The following is a 13,784-nucleotide window of genomic DNA, read 5'->3' as shown; positions in this document are numbered from 1 at the left end:
TATAAAGACACATGCACACGTATGTTTATGGTGGCACTATTCACAATAGCAAAGACTTGGAAGCAAGCCAAATGTCCAACAACAATGGACTGGATTAAGAAAATGTGGCATATATACACCTTGGATTACTATGCAGCCATAAAAAATGAAGAGTTCATGTCCTTTGTAGGGACATGGACGAAACTGGAAACCATCAATCTCAGCAAACTATCACAAGGACAAAAAAACAAACACCGCGTGTTCTCACTTAGGCGGGAATTGAACAATGAGAACACATGGACACAGGAAGGGGAACATCACACTCCGGGGACTCTTGTGGGGTCGGGGGAGTGGGGAGGAATAGCATTAGGAGATATACCTAATGCTAAATGACGAATTAATGGGTGCAGCACACCAACATGGCACATGTACACATTTGTAACAAACCTGCCCATTGTGCACATGTACCCGAAAACTTAAAGTATAATAATAATAAAATAAAAAAAAGAGTTGTTATACTGTTTCTTTTTCTTTACCAGTAAAATATTACCTATATAGATTACCATATTGATTTTATCTTTCTCTCTGCTGGTAAGATTTTTCTTCTAATACTTCGAGTAGATCTGACTGTATACTTTTATTTGGATGGACAGAGTGTTTTTATTTCCCCTCACAATTGGAATGTTGAAGGAAATGTTCTGGCCCCTTTTATGGCCTTTTTGGGAGGAAGAATTGATTAGTGGTGATGATTTCCAATTGTAATTTTATTATCAACTGGGTTAGATTAATTGGTAGAAACATAAAAGAGCAAGCTGACAGATTTAAGTTTCAATCACAGGAACTTTGAAAATGTTTTAATGCTTACATTGAAGATAAATCTGATATTTATCTCTTAAGAAAGATACATACATATTGTCATGTAATATGAGAATATTCATTATGATCATAACTTATTGGAGGAGATAAAATTATCTATCAAAGTATGGTGAATGGGAGGTTCAGGTCATATAGGAGAATTTAACCAAGCATCTTTTGGGACAGTCTCCAAAACATCTGATATTAGTCATTTAATTCTGTAAATTTTCCAAGTACTCTTATGTTTATGCTAAATGTGTTTCAGTTTGTAGAATTTATACTATAAATTTTAGCTTATTTTATTAGGGCACCTACAGTCTTTAGTCTTACAATTTTTGAAGGCAGAAACCAGCCTTCGATTGTTAAGTAATAGGCTTTCATTATTACTATTACTATTATTGGAGTATTATTATTGGAGACAGGGTCCTGCTCTGTCTCCCAGGCTGGAGAGGAATGGTGTGATCATAGCTCACTGCAGCCTCAAACTCCTGGGCTCAAGCAATCCTCCCGCCTCAGCCTCCTTAAGTGCTGGGACTATGGGCATGTGCTACCATGCCCAGCTATTTTTTTTTTAAAGTAGAGATGGTTTCTTACTATGCTTTTTTTGAGACATGGTCTCACTCTGTCACCTAAACTGGAGTACAGTAGCATGAGCACGGCTCACTACAACCTTGAATTCCTGGGCTCCAGTAATCCTCCCACCTTAGCTTCCTGAGGTGTGCACTATGATGCCTGGCTAATGTTAATTTTCTTTTTTTTTTTTTTTTGTAGAGACAGATTCTCTTCATGTTGCCCAGGCTGGTTTCAAATTCCTGGGCTCAGGCAATCCTCCCATCTTAGCCTCCTGATTAGCTGGACTATAGGTGTGCACTATGATACCTGGCTAATTTTTAATTTTTTTTTTTTTTTTTTTTTTTTTTTTTGTAGAGACAGAGTCTCTTCATGTTGCCCAGGCTGGTTTCAAATTCCTGGGCTCAAGCAATCCTCCCATCTTAGCCTCCCAAAGTGCTGGGATTAGAGGCATGAGCCATTGTGCTTCACCTGGGGTCTCACTGTGTTACCTAGGCTAGACTTGAACTACTGGGCTCAAGCTACCCTCCTGCGTTGGCCTTACAAAGTATTAGGATTACAAGTATGAACCGTTGCATCTGGTAAGGATTATATATTCTATTTCTGGTGGATGATCCTTGGACTTCTTACAAATACAATTTTAAACCTAAATAAGGAAGAAAAAATGTCTTGATTTTTGTAATGCATGATCTGAGTAATGAATAAACTAAAACATTCATATTTTAGGCATAGCAGTCCTTGCTATCACAATCATAAATTTACGTAATACTGGAGAAAGCATAGAGTTGTTTTATATGGCTTTTGAGTGAAATTCAAATGTAGGCTATGATATACAGACCCTTAAATTATCTGTACTTATTATGTATATTTAGTTTTTCTTACTCTAGTGTTCTGCTACTTATTATCAGAGAATTTCTGAAAAATATTAGCTAAACTGGAAGGAAGCAATATTTTGTTGAAAACTCCATAATTTATGAAATCTCTGGCAAACTGGATCCATCTGAATTGGCTTTTGCAGACCCAATTTATAACCCACATTTAAAATATTATTTTATAAAGGCAATTTGAACTGGCTTTGATTCTTTTCAAAGTGTTGCATAACTAATTTATTTACTGGGTTTGACATTCAAAAGGTACAACAGTATATACAATAAAGGATCTTTCTTCTATTCCTGTCCCCTGGACACTTACTTACTTCCCCTCAGTAGAGCTAAACAGTGTAATTAATTTATTGTTTCTTTATAGACGTTCATTATGTACATATATAAGCAAATATAATATGTAACATAATTTTCTTTCTTATATGTACATAAGCCAAATAGAAAATCATATATTTTTACATATATCATATATGGAGAGAATATCATTTTTTTTGTTAAACAAATTGGCAAGACCTTTAAGCAAATTAGCAAGGTCTTTATAATATATTATAAAGAAGGGGGGCTGGAGCCAAGATGGCCGAATAGGAACAGCTCCGGTCTACAGCTCCCAGTGTGAGCGATGCAGAAGATGGGTGATTTCTGCATTTCCATCTGAGGTACCGGGTTCATCTCACTAGGGAGTGCCAGACAGTGGGCGCAGGACAGTGGGTGCAGCGCACCATGCGCGAGCCAAAGCAGGGCAAGGCATTGCCTCACTCGGGAAGCACAAGGGGTCAGGGAGTTCCCTTTCCTAGTCAAAGAAAGGGGTGACAGACGACACCTAGAAAATCGGGTCACTCCCACCCCAATACCGTGCTTTTCCGACGGGCTTAAAATACGGCGCACCAGGAGATTATATCCCGCACATGGCTCAGAGGGTCCTACGCCCACGGAGTCTCACTCATTGCTAGCACAGCAGTCTGAGATCAAACCGCAAGGCGGCAGCGAGGCTGGGGGAGGGGCACCCACAATTTCCCAGGCCTGCTTAGGTAAACAAAGCAGCCAGAAGCTCGAACTGGGTGGAGCCCACCACAGCTTAAGGAGGCCTGCCTGCCTCTGTAGGCTCCACCTCTGGGGGCAGGGCACAGACAAACAAAAAGACAGCAGTAACCTCTGCAGACTTAAATGTCCCTGTCTGACAGCTTTGAAGACAGCAGTGGTTCTCCCAGCACGCAGCTGGAGATCTGAGAACCGGCAGACTGCCTCCTCAAGTGGGTCCCTGACCCCTGACCCCTGAGCAGCCTAACTGGGAGGCACCCCCCAGTAGGGGCAGACTGACACCTCACATGGCCAGGTACTCCTCTGAGACAAAACTTCCAGAGGAACAATCAGAAAGCAGCATTTGAGATTCACAAAAATCCACTGTTCTGCAGCCACCGCTGTTGGTACCCAGGCAAACAGGGTTGGACCTCTAGCAAGCTCCAACAGATCTGCAGCTGAGGGTCCTGTCTGTTAGAAGGAAAACTAACAAACAGAAAGGACATCCACACCAAAAACCCATCTGTACATCACCATCATCAAAGACCAAAAGTAGATAAAACCACAAAGATGGGGAAAAAACAGAGCAGAAAAACTGGAAACTCTAAAAAGCAGAGCCCCTCTCCTCCTCCAAAGGAACGCAGCTCCTCACCAGCAATGAAACAAAGCTGGACGGAGAATGACTTTGACGAGTTGAGAGAAGAAGGCTTCAGACGATCAAACTACTCCGAGCTACAGGAGGAAATTCAAACCAAAGGCAAAGAAGTTGAAAACTTTGAAAAAAATTTAGACGAATATATAACTAGAATAACCAATGCAGAGAAGTGCTTAAAGGAGCTGACGGAACTGAAAGCCAAGGCTCGAGAACTACGTGAAGAATGTAGAAGCCTCAGGAGCCGACACGATCAACTGGAAGAAAGGGTATCAGTGATGGAAGATGAAATGAATGAAATGAAGCGAGAAGGGAAGTTTAGAGAAAAAAGAATAAAAAGAAACGAACAAAGCCTTCAAGAAATATGGGACTATGTGAAAAGACCAAATCTACGTCTGATTGGTGTACCTGAAAGTGACGGGGAGAATGGAACCAAGTTGAAAAACACTCTGCAGGAGTTTATCTAACTTTGATCTTTGAGGCTGCTGACCTTTGGATGGGGTTTTTGTGGGGACTTTTTTGTTAATGTTGTTGCTGCTTTCTATTTGTAATTCTTTTAACGGTCAGGCCCCTCTTCTGGTTTGCTGGGGGTCCACTCCAGACCCTATTTGCCTGGGTCCCTCCCACACCTGAAGGTGTCACCAGTGGAGGCTGCAGAACAGCAAAGATGACTGCCTGCTACTTTTTCTGGGAGCTCCATCCCAGAGGGGCACCAACCTTATACCAGCAGGAATGGTCCTAAATAAGGTGTCTGGCGACCCTTGTTGGGGGGTTTCACCCAGTCAGGAGGCATGGGATCAGGAATCCACTTAACAAAGCACTCTGACTGGCCTTTGGCAGAGGGGTTGCACTGTGGTGGGGGGAATCCCACTCATCTGCACTTCCCAGGTTCTGCAGAGCCATCGGGGGAAAGACTAAGTCCACTGATCCATGGAGACCATGGCTGCCCCTCCTGCAAGGGGCTCTATCCCAGGGAGATCAGAGTTCTGTCTGTAAATCCCTAGCTGGAGTTTCTGAAATTCCTGCAGAGAGGCCCCCATCCAGTGAGGAGGGATGGGTCAGGGTCCAGCCTAAAGAGGCATTATGGCCATGATCCACCACAGCGGCTGTGCTACACTGTGGGAAATTCCTCCTGAGTCCAAACCGCTTAGTCTCCCTCGCACCAGCAGGGAAAAAGTGGCAGAATGGAGCTGCAATTATGGCTGCCACCCCTCCCCCCAGGACTCAGTCATCTTAGGCAGCAGGCAGCTGCAGTGATGTCAGCTGCCCCTCCCCTCAGGAATTTGGTAATCTTAATCCCCAGCTGAGCGGCCGCCGAGAATCTGCACAGCTCTGCTTGGGACCCAAGGCCCTGGTCACATAGGCTCACAGAGGGGATCTTCTGATTTGCGGGTTGCACAGATTCGTGGAAAAAGCATGGTTTTCCTGGTGGTAGGTAGCACACTCACCACCTTGCTTGGCTGGGAGTGGGAGTTCCCCTTGTTACTTGCAGCTCCCAGGTGGGCTATTGCTCCACTCTGCTTTTGCTGGCTCTCTGTGGGTTGTGCCAACTAACTATTCAGTCCCAATGAGAGAACTTGGATATCTCAGCTGCCGGTGCGGGGTTCACTTGCAGTTTTCGTTCTTCTCTCGCCGTTTTCATTCTTCTCGGTGGGAGCCTCCGACCGCAGCTATTTCCAGTCAATCATCTTGGTCCCTCCCCGCAAAAATACTTTTTTATAAGGAGTTATTCAGTGAAGATTGTATGGATGAATGGATGGAAAGCTAAGGATATCTTCAATTATTTAATGATAGTTAATATGGATATAGGATTAATATTATTTTTCCAAGGCTTACATGCAATAGAAAAAATCCTTCATCTATCAGGTAGTGGTGGTAGAAATAAGTTACAAATGAAAGTGTAATTATAAAATACAATAAATTGAGTTGTATAAAGGTATTGACTAATCATACATTAGAGTTAGCAAATACACAGCACAAGTGTTAGTATATCTTTTCCTTTATCTATGGCAATCATTCTAAGTAATCCTATTACTCTTTTTGGGGGGGTTCAGTTAAAACCTGAAAATCTTTATCTAGTTTTTGTAACCACTACTCATCAGTTGGACATTGAATATAAGGTGAAACCTGTCTGATATAAAGGCTCTAGTTTATATTTAATAAGGTTGAGGAAAAAGGTAGTTACTAGTTCAAGGAATAGTTCTAGTTCTGTCTCATTACTGAAACCTGGTAGTTCTTACACTTTTCTTCTTAACCCTGGAAGTGACTATGTAATATTCAGGTTTGCTTTTTTTCTACTTGAACCCCTATATTTATGACTTCTTTTATGGGATTATCGTTTTTTCCACTGTCCCTGTAATTCAGAAAGGATGATCTTAATCCTCTTTAAAGTGAGTTTCCTCTTTCTACCTAAGATTGAATTGAAAATTGATTCTTCATTGCCTTGAAACATGACCATCAAGTTATTTCCTATGCAACATTATTAAATATCCCTTGGCAACAGCAATTCTAGATTTTAGGTTTTAATCAAAATTTTCCGACATCATATAGGCTACACAATTACTATTGTCAATAGTAATTGCTTATCTAATAGCAGGGCTTTTAATTTTTTTGAATGTAGTGTGCAGGGTACTTTGAATAATAGATGAAGTTTGGTTCAAAGAAACAGACTGTTGAAAACTTCAGTGAACCAGACTGAGAATATAAACTGGACACGCTGGATGTTCACTTTTATTCTTTTTTTTTTTTTGTGACACGGAGTCTTGCTCTGTCGCCAGGCTGGCGTGCAGTGGCACAATCTCGGCTCACTGCAACCTCTATCTTCTGGGTTCAAGTGATTCTCCTGCCTCAGCCTCCCAAGTAGGTGGGACTACGGGTGCCCACCACCACACCCGGCTAATTTTTTGTATTTTTTGTAGAGACCGGGTTTCACCACATTGGCCAGGATGGTCTTGATCTCTTGACCTCATGATCCACCCGCCTCGGCCTCCCAAAGTGCTTGGATTACAGGCATGAGCCACCGCGCCTGGCCTTTTTATTTTTATATAAAGAAGTAAAAGACAATATCATGTTGGAAATATGTCATTCACATTTTTTTTGAAAAAATTATTGGTCTGTCTGACAAGAGATAACTATGAACTTATCCTCCTCTTTTGTAGAGTAACTAAAAAGCATGATTAGGCCAAACTAGAAGGAGTGATAATGTTGTGAATAGAGGACTCTGTAAATTCCCATATTTCATATGTAGGAGTCATGGTTGCTCTGGCTATGGAACAGGTCCTAGAGCTAGTCAGAGAGCCCATTGTGAAGATGAAAACAGAACAATAAAATGAAGGGAAAAATACAGTGGATCTCTGACTTTATAAGTTTTCTTTTTACTGCTTAGATGTCAAACATCTGAAGAAAAACTAAATAATTTATCATCTCATGTAGACATAGCTACCACTTCTCTGTAAACTCTGAAATTTATGTTTTGCAGCAAATATGATCTTTATGTATTTGAAGCAAATATTAAGTTTATGAAATATGATAATATGAAATTCATGTATTTGAAGCAAATATGATCTTAAAAATAGAAAAAAATGTAGCTTAGTGAAAGGTGTTAATTTTGTAACCAAACAGGAAAGGATTTGAATCCCGGTTTTGCCGCTTATTAGCTGTCTTAGGCAAGTAAACAAAAAAATTCAGCCACAGTTTCATTTTTTTAAAGCAGAAATACATATCTGTTTTGCTGTTTTCAGAATTAGAAATAATGTAAATTAATGCCCATATAGGCACTTATTTAATAGTGCTTATTAACATTATTGTTTTTAATGCTATAATATTGTTGTTTATCCTATACTGTCAATGAATAACTACATGCTATACTTGAGTATATAGTACATTTTATTATTTATATAGTTATCACTATATAATACATGTAAGGAAAATATTATGCTGACCAAATGTAAAATTTAGATATTTTAATTATAATTTTCTTTCTTTCAGAATTACTTACTGTCATCTACCTTTCCAGAGTAAATGGCTTTATGTTGGAACAGAAAGAGGAAATACACATATTGTAAATATTGAATCCTTCATTCTTTCTGGATATGTTATCATGTGGAACAAGGCAATTGAACTGTAAGTTTGAACTTGGATATCACTTTATTGGCTTAAATACTGAATATAGTTATGTAACATATAGGTCAAATTACAGTTATTTGATACATCTATTACTAATTTATAATGAATTTGAGTGAAAAGTTCAGTAAAATAGCTTAAAGCCATAAAAGCTTTTAAAAATAGATATTACAATATTTTAGGCTTTCCAAATACCATAAATAATTAAGCTTTATATCTAAAAATGTGATGACAAAATAGTAGGGCTTATTCTAAAAGTTATACATGGAAATCTCACTTCATTATAATCAAGCTTAGTATAGCCACTTTCAGTGAGAATGAATTGTGTTATGTAAAAATAATCATGATCACTGCATATGATTTTAATGCTTGTAGCTTATTCTTTTCTTGCCTCATTAAAATATTGTTCAGGGCTCAAATATCTTTTAGGTTATGTTATACATAGTTTTTTTGGGTGTATGATTGATGGCAATTACCACTTTGGCTTTGGCACTGATATTTAAGTTTCTGTACATGTAAAATGTGAAATTCTCCAAATATCAAACTCTGTGGAATTTCAAGCCATCTGTATTCAGCCATTTTGCATTGCTATAAAGGAATCCCTGAGACAAGATAATTTATATAGAAAAGAGGTTTAATTGACTTATGGTTCTACAGCCTTTACAGGAAGCATGGTGCTGGCGTCTGCTTAGCTTCCAGGGAGGCCTCAGGAAGCTTACAATCATGGTAGAAGTTAGGAGCAGGCATGTCACATAGTGAAAGCAGGAGCAAGAGGAGGAGTTAGGGGGAGGTGCCACACACTTTCAAACAACAAGATCTCACAAGAATTCATTCACTACTGCAAGAACTCACTTACTATGGCAAGAACTCACTATTACAAGAAGAGCCCTAAGGGGATGGTGCTAAACCATTCAAGAGAAATCCACTTCCCATGATCCAAATACCTCCCACTAGTCCCCACCTTCAACATTTAGGGATTACAATTCAACATGAGCTTTGGGCAGGGACAAATATCCAAACTATATCACCATCTATTTGTAGTACATACATAAGCAATTCTTCTAGTAAAATTATTAATCAGAAAAACAACTTTTATTTAACAGATGTTTATGCTCTATACATATTAGGTCTTTGATAAGATGTTTGACTTGAAGCTGGCTCATTTTCTGCCTCATATATAGTCTAAGTTACAAAATTATTCTGAAAAATTCTGATTAAAACACCCTATTTTTGTGAAGCTTGACGCTGGAAATAAATCTTTTACCTAATCTTAATGTTTCAATATGCATGTATATTGCTTCATAAGGAAGGTTGTTACTAGTTATACTCTTGTCATGATACTCCTTTTGTATTATGTCTGAATGGGTCTTTTATTAATGATAATTCTTTCTCCCTCATTAGATTAGGAACTGCTCCAGAGCAGGATTTTTGTTTATTGTTCTTTTCTTGTTCATACTTGGCTTATTTCTGTGCTTTCCAAAGTAGATACTAAATGATTGATGACATTATTGAAGCATTAGTATGATAAATTTTTACATACACACTGCTATTGACTTACAACTTTTTATGTTTTCAAGATAATTGGTTTGAGCTATTTTGCTCGTTTTATTGTTCTGTGTGAATATTTCTAAAAACATTAATCCTATAAACAATTATGTTTCCCCCCAAAGTTACTTTATTAGGTATTTGGGAGGGTCCTTTTCCCCTGTAATTCTAGTCCTATAAAAGCAATAAAAGGGCTGAATTTAATAGTTTTTACATAATATTGTTTCAGGATATTGATAAAAACATACAGGCTTAGATGAACAAGAGAAGATTCAGTTATAAAACTTTTAAACAAATTCAATATTAGTGAAAATATATAGATGCATCATTTGCATTCAGGTTGAATGCTGCTAAAGTAATTGAGAAGAATTTGTTATCTTAAGCAAATTAAACATTTCACCACTCTTGCAATGCTGTTCTTATATTCATTTATGTAACAAATCCTTTTCATGGTTCAGATTACTACGTGAACTAGTGACTTATACTTTATTTTAATGTGTTTATATAGTCTATACAATTTCAAGACTAATGAAGAGTTTTTAAAATGTATATTATAAGGGAGGCTAAAATCAGGAGAAATTAAAGAGCTAAAATAAGGCATTTTTATTTTTCGTAATATACACATGATTCAGCATTAGAATAGCATCTACTGTTTTATATATAAACCTGTGTTTTATCGAGTTGTACATGGTTCTGAAAATGTTCTTGAAATATCTCTGAGAAATTATTAGTAAACCACATGCCATCACTTCCTGAATGTCTCTTGATTTATTTAGACCAGATTTCCAAAAATATGTTCCATAGAATTCTAATTCCACTGTGACAGATATCATTTTAAATGCCAATTTCCAATCTCCTGGAACTGTCTTTTCATTGCTCTCTACCTCTTGAGATACGTTAGAAAATGTATGTAACTTCCTGTTAATATGTGTCAGGTGTATGGGACAGTAATAAAATATGCATTTAATTAAGAAGACTCATTTAATAAATATAATTTTAGTCCATGAATTTTAATAATATATTTTCTAAGTAGGACAAATGCAAGAATTATCTAAAAAATATGAGATTGTTTCTATTTTAAATCCTTATTGAAATACTTTTCATTTAATGTTTATTTTTCAGCCTGTTTCTATTTTTAGTGAATTAGTCTAATTGCAATTAGAGGCAATTCCCAAGAGTATGAATAGTTGTGTTTCCAAAATGTATATATTGGTTATTTGGAACCTGGGACAAATTTTTCATTTAAACAGTGATATTTTAAGAATACCTTATAAAATAACAGTATAGAACTAAACTATCATTAAAAAATATTTATATGGGAAAATATGTACCAGGTGATAGCATAGAAACAGCTATTTCTGTAGGGCAGCCCTAACATTTTTAAAAAATGTAAGCTTTTTTTCCACATATGATTAAAATTTGAGCATGAAATTTATAATCAAATCATGAAAGTGTAAGAATCATGTTTAACATCATTCAAACATGTTTATTGATCTCTATTATATGATAGATACTAGAAACAACTATGAACAGAGAAGACATAATTTCTGTCCTCCTGGGACTTCCAGTTTAATGGAGGCAAAGTTAAATAAAAAGGCAATTACAATGTATGGGTAATATAATATGGCAATTCCATAAGAAGGGCATCTATTATAATATAGACATGGGATCTCAAAGTGGTATCTGTGAAGAATGTTACATCTATGCTGAGATCCAAGGGGTGAGTTTCAGTTAGATGAGTAAAATACCAGGGACAAGGACATTCCAGGCAGAGGGAACAGAATATTTAAAGGATGCAATGGAATATAAGATAATTTTCTGCTCTATGCCCAGAAATTTTAAGTACTGCAGTTTTTAGTTTGTTGGAATGGCTGGCGGATAGGATAGCAAGGGATAAAGCTGGAAGGTAATCAGGTTTTATAACATGAAAGGTCTTGTAAGCCAATTTGAGAAGTTCAGATTTTAAAGACTAATAGGGAGCTAGATTTTGAGGGTTATAAGCAGATCTCAATCAAATCTATATTTTAGGAGTACTACCCTGAATGCAAGTATGGAGAAATAATTGGAGAGAAAGAAAGACTGTGTTCTTGGTAAAAGTTACGTTGGTGTTGTAGGAGTGGAGATAAACCAACATATTAAAGAAATATTTAAAAGAGGGAATAATAACAGGGAAAAATTAAGGATGACTTCCCAGTGTTTGCCTTCAGCAATGGTGTATAATGGTGCCATTTAGTGAAAGTGCAAGAGATTGAGTAGGTTGAGAGTAAAATAATAAGTTCAATTTTAGGTCCATTGAATTGTATGTGTTTATAAGACTTTCAAGTGGAGTTGGTATTGAAGAATAGCAAGAGGTGGAATATATATGGATCTGAAGGTAATGAGAGAGATCAGAATTTACTGGGTTGTTAAAACCAGATGAACAGATGAAATTGTGCATAAAGAGTATGTAGAGAAAAGTTAGCAAACTAATAGCCATTGAACTAATTATGACTCATAGATATATTTTGTTTGGCCATCAGAGTATTTAAATATGCTCTGAATTATGACTTTCTAATATTTAAAAATTGGTAGAATGAAGATAAAAATTTGGACTTTTTGGTGAAACAGTCCTAGTCTAGCATTCCTGTATGGCAATAATCAACTGCAAATGAGTAGTAACTTTCCTTATGTTGGTGGGTAATGTGCTATCCAGGTTGGTACAGTTCTTATTCAGCCTATTTTACTCATTTGCAATACCTGCCTGATTCCTGTAGGGTTTTGAATTTGTGGCCATATATTATATGGGAATACATGGCAGTCTAGGACAGGATACCATAGAATATCAATATTTAAGATATGGGAAGATAATGAAAAGTCCATAATGGAAACTAATATCAAGAAGGCTACTTTAGTGAATGGGAGAAAGATAACTAAATAGGGATACCTAGAAGAATTACTGCACATTTTTTAAGGTGGCTAATACATGAAAATAATTCATTGATAATTCTATCTAAAGTAATTTTTTTGTAATTTTCAGAATCCAAAGTCCACAGATGCTTTTTTATTTTTAGGTCAATTTCTCATGACCATAAGTTTTGCCAGGAGTGCTTTGTGGTTTTGGAAGTTTAATGTTAGGGAACAAGCCAGAAGAAATACCCCAAAATGTTAATAGGCATTATCTCTACGTAGTGAAATAATGTGAACCCTTTTTCCTCTTCACTTTTGATGTGTTCTATGTTTGTTTAAGACAGTAAATAATGTTTCTTCTAGAGTCTGAAAAAGTAACTACAAATAACAGAAGTTTAATGTTCGATTATTTTCAGAACTAGAATATTTTATAGTTTAAGGATCTAAACACAAGAGTCTCGCATGTGATCCGAGTAGTGTTTCCCAAAACAAATTTCTGTGATTTCATTAATATGATCAAAGAAAAAGGATTCAATGGGCTAATAATTTTGTAAAGTACTGAAGATTTACAATGCTCATTGGCATAGCACAGGCTCTAAGAAATTGTGTAGGGAAAAATATATTTAACTTTAATTCAGGGTTTCCCAAAGTTTTAAAATATAGAACACTCACTTATCATAAAGTACACTTTGGTAAGTGTTAGTGCAATCAAACCAAGAGACGGAGAGGCTATGGTTTGTTGGCAATTATGAATTCCTGGAGGATAATTTAAAGACATTAAACCTTATCAGAGGCATTTATACCTTTATAGAACACTGAATTTATGTATAAATGATATGTTACATATAAATGTGGAAAGAATTAAAGAAAGCTCTGTAAACTTTTTATGAAGCCCTGTTTAATTTCTTTTCTTCCTGCATATATTCTAGAATGCAAATAGTAACTCTGATTTCCAATTATCACATCAATCATAATACATACTATTTATTGAATGCATACTATGTTTTGCCATAGTATTAGATGCTGTATGTATCTTCTAATCTGCACAATTATTCAGTAAGGTCAGTGCTAATATTTCCTTTGTTAGATGAAAATATTTAAGATGAATCCACTGACAAAATTCATCAATATCCAATGAATCTGTGTTTATTCCCCTTGGTAACTCTGAGGGGTCAGTATCAGGAGATCCTAGAATTAATTTGTCACTTTTCTCTGATTCCAAATAGTTTCTAAGATTTAAATCTTCTTCATTGTTTTGTATAGAATCTTTGATAGTT

General features: G+C 36.6%; 1 protein-coding gene across 6 annotated transcripts in view; it reads left to right on the top strand.

The window, feature by feature from the left end:
• STXBP5L (syntaxin binding protein 5L) overlaps window positions 1-13,784 on the top strand; it is a 491,711-nt gene that overhangs the window by 163,215 nt on the left and 314,712 nt on the right. For 4 of the 6 annotated variants that reach the window (XM_024244879.3, XM_024244878.3, XM_054551430.2 and 1 more), the window contains one exon: window positions 7,942-8,076. In XM_024244879.3, the coding sequence (XP_024100647.3) occupies window positions 7,942-8,076 (135 nt within the window). Of the gene's footprint in view, window positions 1-5,200; window positions 5,386-7,941; window positions 8,077-13,784 lie in introns of those variants that run through there. The other 2 variants (XM_054551428.2, XM_063721743.1) reach the window with 2 other exon arrangements.

Source organism: Pongo abelii, chromosome 2 (genome assembly GCF_028885655.2).
Source record: "Pongo abelii isolate AG06213 chromosome 2, NHGRI_mPonAbe1-v2.0_pri, whole genome shotgun sequence".
Taxonomy (NCBI): Eukaryota; Metazoa; Chordata; class Mammalia; order Primates; family Hominidae; genus Pongo; species Pongo abelii.
Note: the sequence above shows the minus strand (reverse complement) of the source record. Positions and strands in the feature narration are given on the sequence as shown.